Genomic DNA, 27,002 nt, shown 5'->3' with positions numbered 1-27,002 from the left:
AAGATAACAGGAAACTAATGAAAAGTGAAAGTTGGAAAGAAATTTTATCCCAGGCTGCAAGAGTGCTGCACGAAACAGCAGGTACCTCGAATAGGTATTGAAGATTCCGTGGACAATACGTGGAAAATCCCCAAGGGTGTTTGGATTCGGGAAATCGTGTTGTCACCAGATAGAAACGCGCTTTTCATAACAGTAATAGCTCTTTCCTTAAATATAGCCCACCGAAGATGCAACGCACATAGCACTGACAATGGGCTCGCCACCTGTATAGAGACTTAAACGACATTCTCATTATATGTAGAGATATGTACATGATACTCGAGATCATGGTCTCTGTAGATCAGAAATTTCAATTACAGAAATTAGCCTATATCGTCATTGTTGGGAAAGAGTATATGATAGGGATTTTGTAAACAGACAGACTAGCTGGCTCCCCATACAACTTCCTGTTCTCCTGCCGCCAGATTGAGGTTCCACATAGGCTTACTGAATAAAGAACTAAGAATCACCTTGCATCCTCCTCAGCTGGAATGACCCACGTTTCATGAGACTCATAGAGTCACACCCCATTGATGCCTTGTGGCTACGTAGGGGTTATGAAGTGCAACCCCACACTAGCCCAAGTGCTACTGGTAGAATACGGGAAATGGGTGTTTGCAATAAAAGTCGCGAACAACAGCTGCTGCTACTGACTCCTGCAGGAGGTTCTAAATCCCACCCAACACAGCAAAGACGAATGTATATGCTACGCGTTGTTTTGAAAACATTTTCATCATCCAGACTTTTAGACTGAGATTTTTCAAACCTATGGCACAATTTGAAGGCGACTGGGATCAGATTCGCAGCGGTAACCATACGAATCAATTCGTGAAACATTAAATACGCTGTAGTGGCCTTGAGCGTCGTAACTAGTGTCAAGACAATTGATAATCGTTTTCTCTAGGAAATCTTTCATACAAAAGTGGCAGTGGGCAACAGAGTTCAGGGTTCGTAGTTTAGGCACTACGTGTTATATTGAGTATAGACCTGTGTATTTTTATGCTGGATGTTTTATTAAAATTACCTCCCATGAAAGTATAGTAGTATTCTGCTGTATGTATATCACCGTTGGTGAAGATAGAAGCTGACCATATGCATTTAGTAAGTTTTGCAAGCATTATTATTATTATTATTATTATTATTATTATTATTATTATTATTATTATATGAAACGAGATTACATTTGTCCATAAAAGCCTAAATGACATTTAATTTAAAAAGAGCTTTCATATATCCGAAAAGACTGCTGGAAACAGTATTAAATGAAAGTAAATTAACAAACAAATAACCTTAAACAGCAGTACAAGTAAGAAAACAAAGGCAGTGACGCGTGGTTTCTAATTACTCTAACTGCCTGAAGATCATATTAGTGTCATCACTTGACGGCAACTATAGAAGAACAATTTTTTTTTTTTTTTTTTTTTTACGAAGCCACAGCCCATCTCATTCAGAACCAGCAAGGTTTTTTGGCATTCTAGTTTCACTTTTAACGATTTTGTGTCTCAATCCCCTCGAAAATGGCGAAGGAAAACGTTTTTTCTCCTTTTTCAAAACAGTGCAAATTAGGGAGGTAGCGATAACCAGACCTAGTTAAGCCCAAAATTGGACACAGTTCGCTGCCTTACCCAGTATGAGTTGGACTCCTTGATTCTATGAACCCCATAGCTCCCAAAGTATCTCATTTTAACATGGGCGTAGCGTCCTATCATGGTTGGGGCGGGGAGAGCTTGGCTCTTCTGGACCTATACTATCCCTGCTTCCCCCAACCCGCCACCAACCCATATACGATATAACTTCTATTATAGTTCACAGTGCTGACCGTCTATGTTGGGTGGTTTTCAAAACATATAACATCAGTCTCTCTCTCTCTTTCTTCCGTTACTATATTCATGAGTGACGCATGCCCTCAGTATATCAAAGAATATGGCAACGGTTAAGCCCACTAGAAGACATTGGGGTATTATTTCACTTATGGACATTAATTGCTTTCAACATAAAATATAGGTTTTTCTGTTGTATTATGATGTGATTTACATGATTTTGAGGTTTATTTCCATCGCAAATGAATACTTATCCTTCCCCGGCAAATGATATACTGTATACAAAATTAATAAAATTACGACTTGTCAGAATACTGCACCCCCCTCTCCATAGCTAATACGGCAAAACTGTAATCAGTAAACACAGTTTTGCCGTATTAGCTATGGAGAGGGGGTGCAGTATTCTGACAAGTCGTAATTTTATTAATTTTTGTATACAGTATATTATTTGCCGGGAAGGATAAGTATTCATTTGCGATGGAAATAAACCTCAAAATCATTCAAATCACATCATAATACAACAGAAAAACCTATATTTTATGTTGAAAGCAATTAATGTCCATAAGTGAAATAATACCGACATTGGCGTCAGTAACTGTAAAAGCTTTTGGGTTTCATGTTTTTGTCAGCTAATTGGTGAAATTGTAAATTTTCTAGACTTTTATTGTAAAGGCGTCTCAGTTAGTCGATCAAGTCGAAAATATATTCCTTTTAAAACCTTGCCACACTTACTGGCCGCCTTTGGTCTGCCAGAAGGGTGGGATACTAAAAACCAACTAGCCATTCCAGAGCCATTTTATCAAAGCTGATTTTTCGAGACTATTTTGTATGAGGGATACTTCCCGGAATCAAGAATCCCGCTGATCCTCAACTCTAACTTTGCGTGCATCCATGTTCAATCCGTTAACAGGTCTTTGTCTATGGCTGCACCTTTTTCCATGATATTCTGGGCCTTCCAACTGGTCTTCTAATTCTAAGCCCACATTTGCTGCTGTTCTGTTTTCAGTCTCTCATATCAAACTTTCGAGATTTCAATCTATTTTTTCGGCAGCAAGATGCCACATCTTCCCCCAGCTCTACGTAAAAGTCTTGAAATTCAGTAGTTAGACCAATAGTACAGTACTTCCTGATTATGCCTTGGACTTGGCAAGAAAATCATTTTGGAGAGGCATTGTGGTCATGCTCTAGTCTTACCGAGAGCATCGAGAATTGTTCCTTATCAGGAGGCTTGACGTCTGCTGTTTTCATAATGTTAAGTGTTAAGTTGGGATTAACAGATCAGTGTGTCCAGTGGTGATTTTCCTTCAGGCATGCTCATCTTGTCAGTATGTGGGGTCGTTTAGGAACAGTAATATATTTTAAGGTGGGTTGTCCCAACCTGATGTCTAGGTGGCAAGGTGTAGCATTTGTCAATTGTTTAAAATATAACTGTCAATGCTTCCTTTGGAGTAACCATTAGTGACAAGAGCACGTGTGCATTGTGTACATAGTGCTTAGATGAAGAGTTGAAAAGGGCTCTTCAAACATACAGTGATGATGCTTCACTTGTAGTTTGGAGTTTAGCTGATTATGGGGCATAATGGGTTGCCTGGTTTATGTCATAGTCTTAATGTTACCATATATAAGTAACCAAAGTCATGGTCTCCTGTGATGGGAGAAAGTTCTGTGACATTTCTTATGACACCGACTGCCTCAGTCATTGTGTTTGCCTCCACTACACCATGGGAACTATAAGAAACATCAAACCAGAAAATATGAATACCACCATAAACTAAATACTATTCTCCCTGACAAATTGAGATTTCAGTATCTAACGAGAAACCACCAATGACGACACGAAGTGGGAAGCTAACTGCAAAACTGAACCAGTCTGTACTGTAAGAGGTGCCAACGTCTCAACTGTTATCACATTACTTTGTTTTTCATTTTATCACAAGAGACCATGCCTTTGTTTTTCATTTTTCAACGGCCACTTGCCATGTCTTGAGAGTTGGTACTAGCATTCACTCCACTGCTTATAAGTATACATTAACAACAGAGCACACTGCATTCATCAAAGTACAGATAGTATTTTCTAATCAACTGTTAAAGTTAAATTTCCAGGTTTCACAATCCCTGCATAAAGGAGTTTTATAGGGAATGGTCATACAGCAGTGGTGACGAGCTTAAAACTTGGCTAGAGTTAAAATTATTTATTATTATTATTATTATTATTATTATTATTATTATTATTATTATTACTTCAACTGGGCTACAAATAATTTTCACATTATGTAATCCCTTTTTTTCAGTTCCCAGCTTAAAAAAAAACTACAGTGCTGTAATGGATATTTTAGCACCTTGTGATAACAACAGTCATGAGATGCTGGTGAGCATGGCAAATAAATGACCACCACATGCAACCTTTCTGCTACAATGGCTTGAAATGTAGACAACAAACTTGGGAGGAGTTTGCCTAATGACTAGGTAAGTTCTGCTATAACTACCAGACCAATCGCCCAAATTAGGAGTTTGTCCTTAAACAGTGGGCAAAAATTGCAGTAGAACTTGTAGGATAGTAGAATTGTCACTGGATAGAGGGGAAAAGTAAGTATCAGAGAGGAGTACAGTTTAGGGTCAAAGGATCACCACAATGGACACGTGGTGATTCCTTCAGTGTGCCATACGAGGAATTATGTGAGCAGTAATTCCTTATAGGGAGCCATATCCAGTACCAGCAAACCACTTGCTGTTTTTGTGCCTTTGTTTCATTCTCACCTCCCTAAATCCACAAGCACCACCTGCTGATGCTATAACACCATGAATTCTTACTATATATTTATGGGATACTTTTTTATTAGCGATATAGCACTCTAAATGCAATTCTCATAAATATTAGCTCCACTTTTTCTTACTGCCCTCTCAAAACCTGCATCACAATATCTTACTCCAAACTGTTTTCCAATTGTGTGCTTATTTTATAAGACTTTGCTATTGCTTTAAATAGTTAAGTTCACTCCTGTGCCTCTCCTAAAACATCCACAAAGGCACATTTCCAACTGCAGTTCCTCTTTCTCAATGGTTTACATCTCCCTTTGAGTACACTTCCATCTTAAAAATTATCATCATTTTCTATGAGTCTGCTGTTAACACCAAATCGCATTTGCATACAGCAACTTCTAGGGGCCTCCCTTTTTCCTCTCTTGTAGCACCTTCAGTTATTTTATGGTAAATAATGTTGACTCAATTCTGATGAAGAGCACCAACATTAATCTCAAATTCCTCTGATATACCTGTTCCTTTCTTCACTTTGGATCTTGCTTTATATAGAATGATATACATATTGTGATGCAGCTTAATGAATTCCTAATTCCCTCTCCTTTTGTAAAGCTCATCCAGCCTTTGTAAGATCCACACATAATGGCATGGCATTTTTCTTTCGTTATGGTACTTCTATAGTTCTCTCAATATCAAAAGTGTCTCTGCTGTTGTTTTCTCCCGCATGTAGCCAAACTGACATCACTTCATTTTGGCCTTTCTCTAAATGTGTCCCCTATAACAGGTTCTCCATAAACCATCTTTCTTTACACTTTCCATACTATAGTGCATACTCCTTCTCTAGTTGAATATACAGTAATAATATTTTTTTCAGTTCCATCAGTTCCTTAATCGTGTTTTAATCTATTCCAGTCACCTCATCAGTGACTGGTCCTCCAGCTGCATTTGGCAGATATCGGGTGGTTATGGAATTTTTTAAATTTTAATTTTCCATAGGGTTCTAGACTCTTCAGACATTTCTTTACTTTATTGGTCCCTCTGTCATGCTAACATCCTCCTGTTAAGTTTGACTTATCTACATTTTAATGTTTTTGCAATAACCCTTCATATTTTTTTCCATCTTTACCTCCTAAACACGTGTAATTTTTCCTTCTGAGTTGAGTTTCAAATTCCAGTTCACCCAAAAGAAACATCTTCGTTCTGGCAAACTGACTTTCTCTGTAGCCTCTTCCCTGACTGTCTTTAGCCAGAGAATGAAAACATTTTCTTTTCAACTGCCCTTTGAACATCTTCATTCCACCATCATATATTTCTCTATACCCCTACCCCTTATCACAGTACACAGGCATGCCTTCTCTCAGCAGTGTCTACCTTCTAATATTTGATTTTACATTTGGCAGAACTTTGTCTACACAGTATAATTTTTTTACTTAATTTATCAGTGTCCATATTTTTACTCTATTGGCTATCTCTATTCCTCTTCATTACTTCCCTTACCATAAACTCTGTTCACAGCAGTCCTTGTTGTGTTAAATAACAAAGACTTGCCTGATATAACTGAACATTCCTCGTCTTTCATTTAGTTTACACATCTCATCAACTTATGGTTCAACTCCTCCATTATTATGTTATAAACTTCTCTCTGGGTTTCCTAAACATACTGCTGAGCAGCTTTCATCCATAGCTTTTGCAGAATAACATTAGTGCTTCATCGATGTTTTTCTCCAAAGTCATATATCTTCAAGTTGTAACCTAAATACCACCTATTAGCTCCTCTGCATGACAACTTAGATTTTCTGTTAGTACTGAGTACCATCTGACAAGTGACCCTTATATCACTGCATACAATGACCTTCCTTCAAATTCGTTTTTCTTAATCACATGTTGCATGTAACTTGCTGAGTTACCACTCCAGGGATACACCATCCATCATCATCCTCATCTCAAATGTACAATTGCGTCAAAAATGTACAATTTTTTAATGCATCCCAATCAGATCACATAGGCAGTTCTATGGAAAGCAAAGACAGCTGGCACAAAAATAAATGAGGCAGCTCGAACAAGGTGGCACGCTAGAGAAAATATGACCACTTTCTACAAATCCTAATAAATCAACATAGTACCAAGCATCACTGGGCATGATGCCCAACAACTGATAATATGTGGTGAATAAGAATACATCTTCATAAAAGAGTAGTAGTTCTTTCATGTTAAGCACCAAGTACACAGTATTTGATGTGGCATAAGAATAAATAAACATTGGTTGGCCTTTTCAACAGTATGTATATGCAAAAAATACAGAATATTGGGAAGTATTGGCATAATGTATTTGGAAGTTGAAATTGACATTAATTCATACACTACATAAACAAACCTTTGGTATATGATGCCATAAATTATATAAATACAACATCGGCACTGATAAAAATATCATGTCATATACATATTACATACATATGTTCCTTAACATTAAAGAAGTCAACAGTATAAAAAAATATATATCAACTCATAACAAAACATCTATAAGGGATTTCCTATCTTATTTATATTCACAGGAAAATACTCTGTACTCCTGGAATGAAATTTTCAAACTTCTTGGTAAGTGGCAGCATCACTAATAACTACACACCCTGTACAAAATCTACTGATTACACATATGCACTGTACACATCTTAGGAAAAACTGCTACCTTTTAGTATGATGATTAGAGATGTACTTGTTAAATTTTAGAGCACTTTGGGTGAACAAAATGTCAATTTAATAGAATCTAAATATGAAGAAAGATCACAATACTATACAGATGTAGTACTTCGAGTTGAATTAATGCTTCACACTGATCAGGATGAGAGAAACTGAATGCCAAGTAACATGGATACAGCTATATATTGTAATGCTATACTGTTGTTTGATCCTGCTGCTATGTAGTCATGCAAGATGAATATCCAGGAAATGTTTTAAAATAAAAATTGAGTTCTGCATCAGCAGTGAGAATCAAAAAGGCAAAGTACTTATAAACATCAGATTGGGACCGATTGGTCAGTTATATCCCTCTTTACGATAATGTTCCCACTTGGAATGATTGAGAGCAGATATGTCTGCAAGAGCAGAAATGTCTTCCAAGTACGATGCTAAACGCACCAACTCCCGGTCAGTAGCACGATTTTGATGGGCCTGACGGAATGGTCGTATCTTGAGGCCATTTTGAGGATTCATCAGGAAGTTCCGACGTAAATCATCAAACATTATCGTGTTCTTCTGATTGTAGTGCTTGAACTTGCCCCATACAACACCAAGAGGTTTAACCTAAAAAATTAAAAATAAAATAAAACTAATTATGATACTGATATAAAACTTTTATATTACACATAAGAAGAGATACAGCTAACATTAATTAAGAAAAAACTTATTCTACAAACAACCATATCATTAACAAAAATCCATAAACTTTGTTCCACGAGTAAAAGCTTCTTAACAGACAGTTCCAACATTAAAAACCTTTTCACAGAAGCCCAGTTGTTGAACTTCCTTCCTTACAAAGTTTGTGATCTCAAGTTACCAACACTAGCTAAGATTAATACATGTCAAATGAAAAATCATCTAGACTTTCTTAATCTCTGTTGACAGCATATTTCAAAGTTTGTACTTGAATGCTCTCATAAAGAGTAATTCTGTTAATAATAACTTGCTGACAACAATGTAATTCTATAGTGGCTGTGGTGACTGGGAAATTTTAGTAGGTAGGAATAAGTCAAGTTCTATTGGCAATGAAGAATCTGAATTCCCAATGCGCCAGACTTTGCTTGATGTTCTTTATGCTATTCCCGCTATTCTCAACTGCCCACCTGTTCTGCCTCTCCATGTGCCTATATGCATTTGCTTTATTTTGTAATAACTGAAGTACGAAGATATCCTGTAGCCCATGACCAGTAATCACGTGGCACCTAAGCCTGTGGGTCCCACTCCTGTGGTAGTGCAAGAGAGGTGCATCAACAGCCAAAGAAGACTATTCTGATCTGAACAACAATCCTCAGAATCTTTAGCTGAGGTAATTTTCTAAAAAGTTTTCTATTAATGACTGTGACCACCACATTGGGAACCATTCAACCTTATCCAGGAAAACACACTTCAACTTATCTAAGGACAATATTCTAGTTGAATATTCAAAAGGTATCTGATCATCAGTTCCCAGCAGAGAGTACCTGCAAAACTACACAAATTTACAGTAATACTAACCTCAATGACTCCATACTTTTGAGTTTCAACTGTTATCATAGCCAATGAATCCAAGTAAAAAACAATTTTGTAGTCAGGATGTGAAGAAACACCTAAGAGTTTCATCTTCTCCTCAATCCACTTCATACTTGTAGCTGACCAAATGGCAATGTCATAACTCTGAAAAGAACATTTTCATTAACTTCATTTGAGAATGCTACACATTAAATTCAACAAAAGGCAATAAAGAAATAGCTACTTATCATATAGGTCTTTCATTCTGAATTTCTTCAAAAACTATAAAGCAAAAACCACATGACAGTGGTGTCCTAACTTTACTTTGAACTATGCAAAATATATACACAAAGCATCTATAAATTGCACAGCACCCTCATTTACTATGCTAAGTTCTACTTATCTAGAAATTTGAATACATGGATTAAAGCTTATTTACTAAAAAAAAGTATAGATTCTTAGTGCCAATAGCAGAGAGGCACCGCTTACAATATGACTTATGCAGCACACTTCAGATGTTACTTAGATTTCTCTGCAAGGACCCTTCTGTCCCCAGCTGTACTACTCTACTTTTCGCCTGTTCCCTTTGGTCTCTTCCCAACTAGCTGCCCAATTGATGACATTGTTCTCATTTAAGAACGAGTCATTCAGGCAAGCCCTAGAAGAGTATAGTAATGCAACTATGAAGTTACATTACTATACTCTTAAACATATTTAATGATAATGGCAATCAAAGGTACCTCACATATCTATCTTTATCAATTATTATAAATGGTCAAGTTGAAGGTAGCTTGGATATCTGGTGTAATTATTTAAGCTGCTTGGATGGCTTCTAAAGCAGAGTTACAATCCAGGATCTTGTAAAATCTCATACATTTGGTCGTGATCCCATAAAGCAACTCAGTCCTTCATTCTCAAGAGAGAATGAGAATTACTTTCGGACATATTACAAACCCAGGATGATGTTAACCACTTCCTGTTCAATAAGAGCTGAAGGAGCCGTTATTTATACAGATGATCATTAGGGGCTTAGAAAACCCAAGAAGGAATACTATCCTTTATCCTCAGAGGCCACAAGAAGCAGCTCACCAAAACTCTGATAGGGAACGACAGAATTGTAAGCAGTCTGCTTCTGGCACAAGAGGCAGCAGGAACAGACAAGGCCTCAGGTGAATTTCAATTAGATTTAGGAAATTTAAGCCGTCAAGCCAAGCACTGGGGCACTTTCAGCCATTTAACACTTCAAACAGTGAAAAGAGAGATACAGTACAGAGTGGCTGGACAGAAAGATAGAGATTACAAAATAATGGAAATAAAGTACAAGGATCTACGGTGGAATTGGGAGAAAACACCACAGTTGCACTATGAAGTAAAAGTTAGAGGTACTGGAGGGCAAGATTGAAGAAAAGAAGCAGGAATGGACATAAAGTAAAAAGGCTAAAAAGGGTATGCAGCTACAGGCCAATGTAAAAGTAAAAAGGCTAAAAAGGGTATGCAGCTACAGGCCAAAGGGACATTGCGAACACCTAGTAATGCCTACAGTGCATTAAGTGAGATGAACTGACAGCATTAAACACCTACGGGGAGTGTTGGAAAAATGAAACAGAAAAGCCTTAATATCCCGGAGGCAAGATAACACAAATATCAATTATGGTGGTAGCCAACAGAGTAACTGACATGACAAAACAATGGTTCATATACAATACAGTACTTGAAACTCATAACCATAATTAACAAACTTTAAAAAAATAAGCGTAACACATTCATAACTTTCTTGGTAGTTAGTACAAGCGAAGAATTAATATTGTGTGTGAAAGACATAAAATATACTGAACTGTCTACAAAAATGAAGGCAGTTTCAACTTGGTAATAAATGGGTGGGATTTGTGCCCTGAAATGTTAGGTTGGAAGAAGGGGTGAAAATGAAAATAATTACTTTAATCATATGATTTTCTCTTCCTATTGAAACAACACAAAGGTGGAGAGAAAACAATATGGTGTCTTGCCTTAATAAAGACAAGCAAAAGGATAACACCAGCAGTTCCTCCCTGGTGTGCATGAGCACACAATCAGTCATTAAGTGGTTTTTTGGTCATTATTCTTCTTCCATACGCAATACTTCACAACATTTCATTTCTGGGGAGTTTGACATTGCAAGCTAAGGTTATCTATGATTAATAGGTTCGTCATTAAAACAATGGGGAATTTAACAGAATGCTCTCCTTAAAAACAATTTTATTATCACCAGAAAGCATTGGTGAAAGGATATAAATACATGTGGTTAACTGTTTACATATCAAACCAGAAAGCGACAAAAACCTCACTTTACCTTGTAAGCAGAAGTAAGGAATTCATGTAAAAAAGGCCTCATAAGTTCTGCTCCAGTTTCAGCTGTTGAACGGTGATCAAATAAGGTGTAATCGATATCAAGAACTAGTAATTTCTTACCAGGTCTCATGTCATTTAAAATTTTGACTTCATACTCCCGTACCCTCTTCTCTACCTGCAATACAAAATAATAAATTGCAACTATTCACACAATTCATTAACATTAATAAGAGAAAAAACACAAAAGCTACCTATTAAAGTATATTATTAAAAACACTTTATTAGAAATATGATATTCATAATTACCACTAAACATACCATTCAAATATTGACTGCACAAGTTCATGCTCTTAGGTTGTAAATGGAAGCACTGACAGCCTAACTTTCAGTTCATGAGGATGAACTATTGTGACATTTCAGTAATATCCTTTATATATTTTACTGAAATGGATGTTCTAACTCAATGAGCATCTACATCATAGAGTACAACGGATATGCAATACAGGTTTAAAATTTTCTTCGGTTCAACAACATTAGATAAGTGAAACTGACTACTACTGCAACAATACATCCTCTAACATCAGTGTTATCCTAATGACAGTACCCCTGAACTAATAAATGTTTAATTCTGATTAAGTAACTGACACTCCTTGACACTAACAAATGCCTTAAAGCAAGATATGGTCATGGTTACTGTACTGTGCTTTTTACAAGCCTTGTTTTATAAAGGCCCTTGTGTCCAATAGGAGGAGGCTCATTAGTGATACAGTATTTATTTAGCAGTAATACTGACATTAAGAATTAAAAAAGAAAAAGAGTGAGTTCAACTTAAAAAAATAAAATAAAAAAATTAATTTACCTTACAATTTAGCTTATTTTTGCCTTGGTAGAGTGGCATAAACAAGTGCGTCTTTTTGAAGCGTAAAATGAAATGAACATTAATAAAACTTCTGGCAGTTCTACATACCTTGCCAAACCAAAAATAAACAAACATGGGCATGGCTCTCTTTGAGCAAAGTTACAATAACATGCAAAAACCTGGCATACCTGAATTATACTTCTCTTTGCTGTATAGTACTGTACCCAATTCAAGTAAACTTTTGCAACTTTCTAGACAAAAGACTTTTCCATGAACAAATCACCTAAAATGGGAAGTTTTGCTACATACTATACTATACTCTGAAAATGGCTTCTTGATATCTTATTTTCCAAAGCAAGGCCATATCCCTGACTAAAGTTTTACCTGGTCTATGTCATAAGTTTATTATGGCAAGTTGTACCCCATTTACAGAGTTACACATAAGTCCTCTCCACACCCATCTGTCCGGTACACTTATTTTTCCTGAATCTCTAAGTCTAATAATTTTTCAATGCCAAAGATACAGTTGAGAGATAAAATGAACAATAACTAAGACTGAATCGTGGAGAACTTTTAACTTAGTTACCACTACCACTGACTGCAGCTATAATACAGCAAAATCAAAGACCTTTGTTAATGTATGGATAAAAAATTCAAGACAAACTAAACTGCACATCTAGAGGTGTAAGACATTCAATACTGGGCAGGCCTAACAGCCATATTTCAAAATTACAATATAGCCTTAAAACTTACCTTCTGCAGATACTCTGAACGATTCTCTATTGCAACTTCTTCCTCTTCAATATCGAGGTCGTTTATAACAGGTGGAAGATTTTCTGGTATTCGCTGAGCTTCTTCAACACTTGATTCAAGTGAACCCATCATCATTATCTAAAAGTTGAAGGTTTTACTGGTTAAAATACAGTTCTGTGACTTGCACCAACTGTTACAAAAATATTTCTTTTAACAGCTTGACTTTAAGGTAACAATTACAATCATATAAACAGCTTTAGTCCAATATTTTGCTTCTTAGTACACAAACCTGAACCTTTCATGATTTACCTACCAAACGTAGAGAACGTAGGCATTTCAAAACCGACGAAGTATGGGATGTGTATGAATGACTGTTGACTGTCATACCTGATCCCTAATACCCAGCCCAATACTCAATAAGCAGGGTTTGGAAGGTCTGTCCATAAAACAGATCTTATGTGTTTTAAAATATCCAAATTGTTACTTAACTCCAAATATTAAATTACCCACTTCGCTAACTTCGAATATGAAATTACCCAAATTAAAATCACGTTGAGTAGCTCATTTTCTAACAAAGGCTGTGTCCACACAATTGAGCTTTGTTCGACGAACTTTGCCCGATGTGACATCAGAAGCAGAGAAACAGCGGGCAAAGTCAGAAGTTTGCCCGCTTCTGATGTCACACCGGACAAAGTTTGTCGAACAAGCTCGATCGTGTGGACGCTGCCTAACTGCTTCTATTTCAGTCACACTCATTTTTACCGACTCTCAAAGCCAGCTTTTCAATCCAGTAAGTCACAAAGGTAACAGATGTTCTTTTTTACTCCAAGTTCTGTCTACCCTTTACAATAAGTTCTCCTTCATCCCTCTCTTCACCATTTGCTTTTCCTCTACAATTTGGGCAACAAAAATTTCTTAATTCACCTATATTTTGCCATCATTAACATCTACTACGGCATCATCCCTTACATTCAATATATATATTGCATTCACGTGTGCACCCACAGCATCTACACAGCCACCTTCCAATCGAACCTTTTCATATACTTTACTTCACATGACATTTAGCTTGGTTTTGCTCAAGTTGATATTCAATCCTCTCTTCTCCATTCCACTCATCCATCTTTTGAACATAATTCATTTCCCTAGCTCTACCATTTGCATATACTCTACAAACAGTAGTAACTAGTGCTCTCCAGTTCTAAGCTCCTTTGTAGCTTCCTCTATTATTACTAAAACTAATGAAGCTCTGACCCTCTGCTTCCATCTTCCTCATCGGATTGTTTTTCTTTGCAATATAACAAATGACTCACAAGGTCAGCAAATATAATGTAAAATGACTCACAAGGTCATCAAATATGTAACGTTTTTCTTCCGCTGTGTTTCCTGTATCACCTCATTGTAAAGACTACCTCTTGATGCTCATTCTGGCACAAAGCCAAATTGGCAATTGCAATACTATAATACATTGAAAATTTATAAAATTTGTTGTAACCATTGTTCCAGCGACTTCCCCATTACTCTCATAGCATTTCAAGCAATCTTCTTCCTCTAAAATGTACTAATTCTCTCTTGATTATTATATATCACCACACTTCTCACCTTCCTTTGACATGTTATACATTCTGGTGACCTGATCAATGAAGCTCTTAACATGGCTTTTAGTAAATCACTTGTGATTCCCAATGATTCCAGAACTTTTACACCTTTCCCCTTTCCTAGCTCTTTTGAGTGACCCTAAGACATGACATGCTACTTACTTTCTTCAATAAGTAAATTTTCAAAGTAATGTCTCTGCTGTTCCACAACTTCCTTCATTTTTACTTAATTTTCTCCCTCCACGTCTTTGATGTACTTGGTCCCTATACCTCTTACCTCCCTTCACCAACTTTGCTATTATCAACAATTTTCTTCTTCCCTCTGCTCAGGAACTAGCAAACTCCACAGAAATAAACGAGTAATTCACTTCAAACAAATATTTTGACCACGTTGTATTCTAATTCACATGTTTAGTGACAGAAATTTACACACAAGATACACAACAAACAACAGTTCAGATACTGAATGTAGACACTATGAAGTGAGGCTAACTAACTTGGAGCATACTGCACTCTGATTACCAAATTCAATACGAAAGACTGGTCCAAATGAAGGAAAGAGGACAGTGAAAAAGAGACCTAAAGAAACAAAAATCAAAATTCAAAGCAATGACATAATTGTAACATGAGATTTGGCACCACACATGTGATTGATCAGCAGGTTTTCACCAATAGAATCATGCATACATAACCCACCATTTTATGGTCTTAGTTGGAATATACTTTTATTTTGAGCAGTATATCAAATGCTGGGGACTGGCAGAAAGGGCAAGACCAAAATTAAAGGTTCATATTAGTGTAGGAATATTAATACAATAATAAGGTTCTAGTTTTTATCAAATCAACACTAAAAGATGTTTTAAAATATATTACAATAAAGTAATAATAAAGCTGGAAGAGCTAAACAACGAATACAATGGAAACATACCTTAGTTCCAGGGCGTAACCCAATTGTTCCCATTTTTGTGTCATCATCAGGTGTCTTCCCTGAAATAAAAAAAATTATAAAAACATTTTTTGTACTACAAGACATTGAAAAAGGTAAATCAATCATATTAACTTTATTTCCAAAACCAATGTGAAAAAGTTTCACTTTTATGAAAAAATTCAGTGATATGTAGCTACTACATATTTTCTCCAATACACCACAAGCCAGCAGAGACTAGGGCAGCCAAGACAATCATAAAGCACCCAGGTCAAACCCAAAGGTGACCTCGATGGAGGATACCAGAGGCCAAGGAGTAGCCTAGGTCACTTTTCCAAGGCCATTCCTCTTACAAACGAGCCTGATGACCCTATGAAAGTGCCTCTCCAACTCGAACTCCATGGGTTCTCCAGGCAAGGGACACTTGGGTCCAGCAAACTCAAATACAGGCCAAGTAAGACCTTCTGCCAAAGCAGAAAGAAAATGCATCAGCCTAACCATGGTCACCTTCAAACCTCAAGCCAGTATATAATTGAATACCTACCACCAAGGAAGAAAATATATATGAAAATGTATAGAAACTAGAGAATAGGAGACAACATAGGTTTTACCTGATAAAATGGTGAGAAGTGGGTTCATAAAACACCCAAAAACACAATGAGGAAAAAGCCAATATGCTAACAACACTAGATAACAAATTTTATCTCAGAAAACATACAAAGGTTATTTATACTTTCATTACTAGGCCTAAATAGTATTTAAGTTGGGACAGGCTTGGGGTAAAACTGAGAATACTACAGCGCCCCTCTGGTTCAGTAACTACCAGTTTACTTGCTAAATGGGAGCTGTGTTTAGTACTCATCCCTTTTAGATGAACATAAAAACATCAGCAAAAGATGGTAAATATCATAAACATCAACAAAAGAAAAATATTAACAAAAGGTGGTATATATTCCAGTCAGCGACTGGCAGGAACCAGACAACAGTAGTAGTCTCCAGTTCTACCCAGGCCTAGTACAGTATTCACTAACTTAAATTGCCCTTCCCACTCTAGTATACCCTAGCAATAGGGAAAAAAAGGGTAGTTTGCAGAACCAAGGGGCAATCTCCGAACATAAGCCGCCCCCAAAAGCCAGGTCCGGGCACGGCACTCTAAGCAAAGTTAGGTAGGTACGTTCTGGTTAGGTCCGGACCTGGCATTCTAGTAAAGGTTAAGTTTGTTTATGTCTGTGGAACTTGTCCCGTCTTTCAACACTCACCCGAACCCAAAAAGTGCCCAAATAGGATAGGTTGGCCACTGACTAACCTAATTCGACCACACCCAATGGTGATATTGGATGCATGTTGGTGAGTCACCAGGACTAGGCTAGCCTATACCATTATAACCTAGCCCACTAACCTAACCTACTTATGAGTTTTATCATAGTGCAGGCCTAAAGAGGTGCAAATGCAGGCTGGCCTATCTAGGATTCTGGATGCTGTTGCCGAAATGAGTTCAAAGCCTGCCATCTTCTAATTTAACCAAAGCCTTAGCGTGGGGACCAACCTACGCTAACGGCCGTTTAGCCTGGCCAAAGCGAGGGTCTTAAAGCCTTAAAAAGCCTAAACTAGGCTTAGAACAGTACACCCACAACCCAACCTAAGCAAATGCAATTTATTTCATACCTTTGAGCTTCAAATTCAACAGCTTCTGTCGGTGGGGCTTGACGCAAGTCTTCTTCTCGATCGCTTCTTTGAAGTCCTTAACTGTCATGGTCGCCTCGTCCACTTCTATCTCGTATTCTTTCCCGTTCCATTTAACGGTGATAGACTTCATCTCGACGACAGTTTAGGGCTCAGTTGACCTTCTTCGGTGTTGACAAACAACAAACTGCCGACAGCCACAGTGTTGTTTACAACTGGTGTTGTTGTACCGCAGTCTGCGGCAAGGAGCGGGTTCTATTCTGCACAGTTTACCCTTTGTTTACGCGATTGGAATTGTTTGGTTACAACATAAACCGTTTTGATCATTTGAAAATGACATTTCAAATTTATTTTTTATCTTATATGTTTTAAATAACTATTAAATAGTTGATATAAATACAATAATGTTTGAATGTATCGTATTTCATAATTTAAAACGAAATCAAATCGCTGGGTAGAATTCCGGTTAGCAGCGATTAACTCTGCTGTTTCTCCCATGAACTTCAAGATGCATAGCCTTAAAAGACTGTATACTGCATTTTTGACGCCATGCATAATACAATGCTTACAGAGAAAATAAGATAATGTGTTAACTAAACAATACTCGATGCCTCTTTATGTGTAAAAGTAACATGGTTTCAAATGTTTTCTTGCAGTTCAGTGTTGACTCATTACCTTGTTTTAGTAAATTGCAATATATAATTATTACAATTACATATATCAACTCATTTACAACTAATAATAAGACAGCACGTCAACAACAGTAACCTGATAAATGTATTAAATTGATGGATTTATAAAAACAAAATTAATACAAAATAAATTGAATCTTGGTTGACACTACTACAACCCTGATCTCTGGTGAATGAGGAAGAAAGACAAAGTTGGTTGATTGATTTAGATGAAGCAGGCTTCAAGCCAACATAGGTCTTTGCCATAAATACAATAAGGTGTTGAAACCACGGTTGAATAGGGGTGTTTATGCCTCGATATTTATATTCAATAAGCAGGTGTGGAATGCTACTCTGGCAGGATTAGAGATTGTGATTATCTTTCTCATCCTGTGATAGGAAGGGTCAAGACCAAGACATCGTACCTGATTCGTTCCTTCATAAGACTGACCATTCTTTTCGGGACCAGGGACCGAATCCATAATAACTATTGTTTGAGAATAGGTCTTGAAACTAGGTCATCCGTGCAATCGCTTTTTGTGGCAGCAACTGATAGAATCGTATTCTCAGTTTACATAGTGATGGCAGATTTTAGAATCTTTTTGCACAGACAACTACTCTTGCAAAGCAGCAAGGAGTCTTTCCAGTTTATGCCATGGCAGTGTCTCGCACATGAACGGAAAATTCTCGAGCTCTATGAGCCATATTTTACTGATCGTTTATGCTCCATTAATCTATAATCCTGCCAAAGTTATTTTTTGGATACTTGCTTTGGTCAAGGTACAGGTAGTGTCAACCAGAACATATGATTTTTTGTATTTAGTTTGCATGAGTATTAATTTCATAAAACGCTGTTAGATTACAGTAAAAAAGAGATTCTTGACAGATACATGTATCAACTGTTATTTCAAAGTCCAGAAATCCTAAATAGATCCTAATAATAGGAACAAATAAATTTTAACTTTTACATGGTAAAGTTAGGCACTAAAAGCTGGTGTCACAAGCACTATAGTCACTCAGTGTGATAATTTATTTACTTTATGTGTTCGTATAATTGTCATTAGTTCCTGTTATAAATGTTATTTTACTCATTGCGGTTACTAGTGAATGATTTTTTTGTTATTCAGTATTGTTATTTGTTACTATTCTCAGTTCTAAACCTTTCTTGACTCTGCTGGCCTTTTCCACAAGTGGGAACTTTATCCTGTGAAGATTTGCTCTGCCAGTTAAGACTGAGGAGGAACGCCGTTCATGTGTTCAAAAGTCTGTTTTTATCTTTTACAAATAATACAACGTATTTATAAGTTGTGGATTTAAATTATACAACAGTTTTATCTCGACAATTTGAATTTCTTAGCAATAATAATAATAATATATTCTTCCTGAAATAATTCTGCTACCTGCCTTACTTCGTTCTGTTCTGTGACTTACTCAATTCTTATCCGGTCATCATCAAATACATAAAATATCATTTGTCATCATATCATGAAAGGTCGAAAGCTCGACAGTGGGTCGTCCTGCCTCAAGAATTCTCTCTCCTGTAGTAGTAGTAGTAGTAGTAGCAGTAGTAGTAGTAGTATTAGTAGTAGTGGTATTTTACTAGATGCTGTAGAGCGAGAGCCCGTGCCAGCACAAGACTGGCTAAATCTAAATCCAGTAGTAGTGGTAGTAGTATTAGTAGTGATATTAGCAGTAATAGCAGTAAACTGGATTTGCCTCTGAAACGGCTCATACTCTTGTCAGTGAGCAACCTTTCTTTCGCTACCAGATTGAGAGAATAGCCTTCATTTTAATCAGACTTTCGTATCACTCTGTCCTTGAAGCAACTACTCTATCGATGAGAGAAGAGACTTTTTGGACATGTTTAAATTTTGTTCGCACGAAGAGAAACCAACAGTTAAATTACTGGTTATTAGCTGTTAATCCATGGTCATTCGCAAGAATTCAGTAAAGGTAACGAATGACGCATGAATTTCCACTTCTTGCATCTCTGAAGCAGGTAGATGCTTTCGAATGTTGAACCTTTACGCATGTTATGGTATTCATTATAAGGATTACGTCTCTGTATGCTTTCGAATGTTGAGTCTTCAGGCGTCATAGACAAATTATGCTATTCATTATAAGGATTACGTCTCTGTACGATGAATTTTCATTAATCTTTCTGTCAGCTTCAAAGACCGGAAAATGGAACTATTGCGATTGCCTGGGATTGCAGTCTTACTTAACTGGGTCTGTGAAGGTATAATCTACCAGTGGGCATGAAGTCTGTGCGATACAGCGTCCGGCTTACAGTTGATAAGACCATGGATGGGTCCTGGACTATTGCCCACTAGTTCATCCAGCTGTAAATGGGCAAGCGCGTAATATGGTCGAGGGGATGAATAGTAGCCACACACACACACACACACATTATATATATATATATATATATATATATATATATATATATATATATATATATATATATATATATATATATATATATATATACTGTATATTTAAAAACAAAAGATGGAAATTATTTGTTCATTATATGGTGTTAAATTCAATTTTTGTTTTGCATATTTTTGTGTCATTTTTGTGATTATACTGCACCAAATACGTCAGCATTTCGAGTTCTGATGCTGAATCGCCCAGATTTCAGCAATGGGTCGGAGAGAGAGAGAGAGAGAGAGAGAGAGAATGTCTAGTTTCAAAAGTAAAATGACTTCTTGTATAGGAATACTAATTTAGCGACCAACAAATATTGAAGGGGTTTTTACAAATACATTACAAAATACTATAGGGCAAAGTGCGTGACCCAATGCCCCTCCATATATTAGCAAACGTCGCGCATGCGTAGCCAAGCGTAAAGTCAGTCAGCAAGTCACGTATCTCTGAGCTTGAGATGGAAAAGTTAAGTGTAAGTTTGAATATTTACTTTTCCTCTGTAACATAAGTGAGCATATGTTTTCACTTACTACATACGTAAGAATACTTTTATTATCTTTGCAATATATTCGTATACAGTACATATACTCATAACAAATGAAATATCTAAGGTATTCCCCCCCCAAAAAAAAAAACAGAAAACTGATTGATAAATGTGAAGTAACGGAGAACAAGTATGTGAAATGTAGACTGGATTTTACCTTCCCTAAAACTGTTTAGCTGCAACTTAGATACTCAAAAAGTTGATTTTTCAGAGAGAGATAGAGAGAGAGAGAGAAATACTCAAAAAGTTGATTTTTCAGAGAGAGACAGAGAGAGTTAGATACTCAAAAAGTTGATTTTTCAGAGAAAGAGAGAGAGAGCGTTAGATATTCAAATATTTTATTTTTCAGAGAGAGAGATTAGATACTTAAAAAGTTGAATTTTCAGAGAGAGGGAGATTGGATAGTTTTAATTATACTCATAAAACGTAACTTTATCCCGTGCGTAAATTTTAATATACACCACGAAAAAGCATACACACTTGAGTGTAAGAAATCAAGTAGACCAAGATAGAACCACTAAAAAAAACTAACACTGACATATAAAAAGACATTATTGAGGTCATTTGACCTCATTAAAGCAGATAGCAAGCTTATGCTACTTTTTCATCATGAAAGTCCCGTTAACCACTTGTTCAATCTGAATGGTCTTGTGTAGGATACGGGAAAGGTCCTTGATCCCCGCTGGGGAAAGTAGGAGACCCAGTAACCCTTCCTTCCTTGAGATGGGACTCTCGAGCCCTGGGTAGCGAGGGATTGGATTCCTATCGACGACTCTCGATGCAGTTTTTGTCAGTCTTTGTTCGAGGATCTGGGAACTTGTGGAGTTTGTTCCACAGGCTTTGTGCTTCGGGGTCACTTAGGGATGCCACAGTACAGATTCGCCATGATGACAATTATCAATAGGATTATGTGATACAAGTTGTGGAAATAATGATTGTTTCATCAATTCATTATGAATTTAATAATGGTTACTGAGGATTAATAGGGTTTGATATGAGGTGCAGTGATTTTAGGTGAGGAGTTAAGAAATATTAATTTTTAGAATGGACACACTTATTCTTATATTATGTTTCATTAAGTTGCAGTTTACTTTTGTAATAACGCACACACACACACACACACACACACACACACATATACATATATATATATATATATATATATATATATATATATATATATATATATATATATATATATATATATATATATATATATATATATATATATGTATATATGTATGTATATATATATATATATATATATATATATATATATATATATATATATATATATATATATATATATGTATATGTATCTATGTATGCATGTGTGTGTGTATGTATGTTGCTGTCTGTTTGTATATATGTTATCACATCTATCAAATTAAGTAAGAGAATAAGTGTTAAGTCAAGAACTTAATTTTCTTAATTCCTCAGGTGAAGTGGTTGCATTTGATGTTGAATTATTTTAACCTCAGCATTAAACGGATCATTGGCATAATGAAACAACATTTATTTCCACAACCTGTAACACGTTACTCTGGAGCCTGTGAAAATGTTTTGAACATAAGTTAACCCGTTCGTTCTGCAAGTAAATAAAATGTTTGGAGTATGTTAAGATACTTGTAGGCGGCAGGTTCCCGACGTATTATCATCAAAAATGTTTAAAGCGATGCTAAGGTTCCGCTTGTGCGCCGTCTCGCGCGAAAGGTAGACTTCGTGGTTTGGGAATGATCCCAAAAGAGAAGTATATTGTGTTTATGAACATACTCAGCCTCTTAAAGACAGATTTAACCAACAGCTGTTTTATGTTACTTTCAAGTATAAAACATCGGTAAGTTATTGAATCGAATTTCCAAATTCCCAGGCGTTGCAAGTTCTAAAAGATCACTTTCATGGAGTTTAATGGTGATAATACAGGTTTGAGGCATAAATTGCCCCGTTGGAAATACTTTCTAGTCTGACACAACTGTGCAAATGAAGATGAATTGCAGAGACAAGCATCGAATTTGTAGGGATCTGGTTTGGAGAGAAATAATCTCAATTGTACAGATCGTCAGAAAGAAAAACCCAAGTAATTTTAAGACACGGCCAGGTTTTCTGCTAATGAAGCTATACTTTTTGCCATTCTTCTTTCACGAGTTTCCACCTGGACTATTTTATAGACACCTGCTGTTGTTTTCCCCATTCCACAAACCTTGTGGTTTCCTGTTTGGTCTTCCGAGTGCGCAAGACACTAAAACAGAACGAAGGTCAGGGTTATGATGGGGTTCCTTCTTGGCTTCTTATTTAAGAAATTTTGACGACGAACTTACCTGACTGTTTTTACCTGTTCGTCTTATTCTGATCTCTGTTGGATTATCCATTTATCCTTAATCTTAGAAGGATTAGCATTGTCCAATCCCACAGATACGCTAGTGTTTTTAAATCTTACTGTAGTGGGTCTTCTCAGTAAAATTCTTATTCTAATACAGTTAGAATTCTTACTTTCTAATGTTGCGAATGGGTCCCATACAGCATGAACAACTATCAGTCACTTATCCAGTCTTTCCTAGACGCGGTTATCCGTTATTCTTGCGAACACTGAACTTTGAAGGGTCATACTTGAGTCGTAACATTCATGTTGACATTTTCCTGGCCAAGTTCAGGCTTTGTAGTGTTCCATGAAGCCATGTCAAGCAAATCATCTACGTATGGTTTTGCCAAATTTAGTTAAAAATAGCTTTCCCCTCATTTTAATTAAATTTATCTAACTTCAATTCAGTCGGCCATTACATCCTTACGTGGACAGAATGGTCATTATGAGAAAATTGAGGGGTAAGTAAGCACAAGCCATTACAGTCTTCGTAGGACTGGTTTCAAATGACATACTTATATTATCTGTTTTTCTAGTTTATTTTATTAGCATTTTAGTTTGTTTATATATATATATATATATATATATATATATATATATATATATATATATATATATATATATATACAGTATATATATATATATGTGTATATATATATATATATATATATATATATATATATATATATATAAATATATTTTACACACACATCTCAGTGATCAGGTTAAACTGCTTTAATAATAATAATAATAATAATAATAATAATAATAATAATAATAATAATAATATACACACACACATATATATATATATATATATATATATATATATATATATATATATATATATATATATATATATATATATATATATAAAATCTGTAATTATAATTAGCCCATCTGGTTGTACAGTGCATAATAATACATGCCTAGAGGCAAATATAAAGAAGAAAAGAAAAACGGCGAATTAGAAAATGGTGACCTTTAATCCAAAAGAAAGCTTAATCACTACAGCCTTGCATCTCTCCTCCATACAGTTTTTGTTTCCCTATTGTCTGTCTCCTTAAGACACTCAGACCCTCGTTGGATCTATTCATAAAATGGAAATTACTTTCCTTACAAAAAGGCGAACACTCGTTGCCCCCAGGTTTATGGCAATGATGTTGTAAGTAATTTCGATGAAACAAAAGCCCGGATGCGATTATCGGTTATAGGGGATTGTTAAGAATGAAAGTGCCTCGGTTACTTAACAGAAAAATAAAAATTTCAACCTAAAGGAAATTTGAAAGTATTTTAAAGGTGTTTGTTAGGGTTTCACATTATTGTTGTTCATGTATTACGCTTGGTTTGATTAACTATGAATATAAGAAGGTCCAGATTCCAGATATTTTCGACACTTTTATATTCCCTGTTGCAAAGAACGAGGGGGGAAGAGAGTGTGAAAACTAGAGAAAAATGACAGATATAAAGCGAAATAGAAAAAAAAGACAAGAGAAAAGCCACAGTAAGAGGACGGAGAAGGGAAAGAAGCGATGATTTATAAACAATGATCACAAGTTTCATAACATACCGAGCAAGATATTTCCCGTCTCGAAAGGCTGCAAGTTCGTGCAGCCTATTCCACCTTCAACTCATTCTTACTCCCTCCTTCAATCACCCCCTGCTACCCCCTACCCGAGCCGGATCATGTCCAGGCTCCTCCCTTCCGACCTCCCACAACGCATCATCCCCCATCCACCCCCTCCCCGTCCCTCACGTTCTCCACACTCCCATTCCTACGCTTTTCCCGTATTATAACATTTAGGTTCTGCTGCAGGCCAATAAAGTAGGTCGTGCACTGTCATTTCCTCGCTGTCGTCGAGAAGTCGTTGGTTTTCATGGGCAAGGAGTTTCGTTTTATCTGTTTATAATAAAAAAATCAAGAAAGTTAATTCCGAAATACTAATTGCCAGCTAATTCTATAAAGAACTGCAGTGCTTGCATTCACCTGCCGAAGAAAAAGTAAAAGGTTTAGTGACTCGGTAACTTTCAGACTGACCAAAAGTAACGTGAGAGTGATTGAATATTTCCACTGTAAAGTAAGAAGGAAAGGAATTTCTTAATACCACTTATGCAATACTGATAAGAATAATATTTATAAAAATCACTTCCGAAATCAAATTCATCTTCTAAAATATTCATTCCATTTGAAATAAGTTTCTTGACTCAACATGCAATTATGCTGTATCTGCAGTCAAACGACATTCCTACCGAATGATTTTGGAATTAGTAACCCAATGATTTTGGAGTTAATAACGGTAGTGATTGTACAATTAGAGGAATGATTTATATTTTCGTTCTCATTATGAGACGACCAAGTTTCCAGCAAAAGTAACCTTTCATTCTCGGCAATGAAAGCAGCGTTGGAATTATTCTAAATAATCATTGATATATATTTCTCTCTTTCCCATTGTGTCGTGTATGCATGCATGGAGACACGTGAATGGAAACATTTGTACCTTATATAAATTCTCTGCTATTCAAATATTCATTATCTTTTGCAAGACTGCTCGTATATACGAGTACACACATATTATATACACACGGACACACACACACACACACACACATATATATATATATATATATATATATATATATATATATATATATATATATATATATATATATATATATATATATATGTGTGTGTGTGTGTGTGTGTGTGTGTGTGTACTGTATACTGTATATATATAAGGTCTGTGTACGTTAGCTAAGGATTAGAGAGAGAGAGAGAGAGAGAACTGACAAAAACAACACAATATGGTTTCCTATTTTCACCGTTATTAGATATATGTTACAGTAATTATGAGGAAATCTGAAACACATTTCTATATTATAATTGAAATCGTTCAGGTTTTGTGAGCATGAAATTGCACGTAATTGAGTGTCGTTTTATGAGCACAGCATGTTTCTGTTTTCATGCATGCATTCGCACAAAAAATACTCTCTCTCTCTCTCTCTCTCTCTCTCTCTCTCTCTCTCTCTCTCTCTCTCTCTCTCTATATATATATATATATATATATATATATATATATATATATATATATATATATATATATATATATATATATATATATATATATATATATATATATATATATATATATATATATATATATATATATATATATATATATATATAATATATATATAATTTTCTTTTGTATATAATTTCACCTTTCTCCCTATGCCACATAATGCATACACACTCATATATATAATATACACATACACTATATATATATGTACATATATATACACACACACGCATATATATATATATATATATATATATATATATATATGCGTGTGTGTACATATGTACTTATGCACATATATGTATATATATTATATATGTGAGTATGTATGCATTACGTGGCACAGGGAGAAAGGTGAAACGGCATATACAAAAGAAAATTAGAAGACTCATAATACATAAGTGCATAGAATTTATTAATTATAAAAAAGAAAAAAATAGCACACATCAAGAGACATATAACCAAAAACCATTCAGAAAAATCAACAAAGGATGGTTTTCTTGCAAATATATGAATACAAGCACAGATCTCTCTCTCCCTCTCTCTCCGAATGTGCCAGCTTTCATTCAATAAACAAATGTATTCATTCTTGCAAGTCAAGAGTTGAATGAAAAGCATCTGTTGCCTTGAGGATGACAAGCGACCTTTCTATTAATTTTTTGCGACAAAAAATTTTTTTTTCATTTTTTTCAAATATTTGGTAATTTCAATGCAACAATAAGGATATATCCAAGCGACGCTCTCGCCCTCTTACTGAATTGTTTGGTAATATTGTTTTAAAACAGCTGGATGGAATAATATTCTAGTTCCGCTTAATAAAGTAAACACACCCACTTAGCCCCTATGGCTGAGACAAGGCTTATCATTCAAAAATATTCGTATGCCCTCCAAAGCTGAGATAAACCATTTTACTAAAATTTCTTTTTTTA

At 35.7% G+C, this 27,002-nt stretch overlaps 1 protein-coding gene across 1 annotated transcript; it reads right to left on the bottom strand.

The window, feature by feature from the left end:
- Positions 1-6,802: 6,802 nt before the first annotated feature.
- Positions 6,803-17,267, bottom strand: Ublcp1 (Ubiquitin-like domain-containing C-terminal domain phosphatase 1). The gene is made up of 6 exons (XM_067117789.1): positions 16,972-17,267; positions 15,310-15,368; positions 12,784-12,921; positions 11,173-11,346; positions 8,850-9,008; positions 6,803-7,919 (listed from the first exon to the last, which is right to left on the bottom strand). Exons 1-6 carry the CDS (start codon positions 17,120-17,122, stop codon positions 7,653-7,655), a joined length of 948 nt encoding a protein of 315 aa, XP_066973890.1. The 5' UTR covers positions 17,123-17,267; the 3' UTR covers positions 6,803-7,652.
- Positions 17,268-27,002: the final 9,735 nt, after the last annotated feature.

Source organism: Macrobrachium rosenbergii, chromosome 15 (genome assembly GCF_040412425.1).
Source record: "Macrobrachium rosenbergii isolate ZJJX-2024 chromosome 15, ASM4041242v1, whole genome shotgun sequence".
Classification (NCBI taxonomy): Eukaryota; Metazoa; Arthropoda; class Malacostraca; order Decapoda; family Palaemonidae; genus Macrobrachium; species Macrobrachium rosenbergii.
This window is presented reverse-complemented; position numbering and strand designations above follow the sequence as displayed.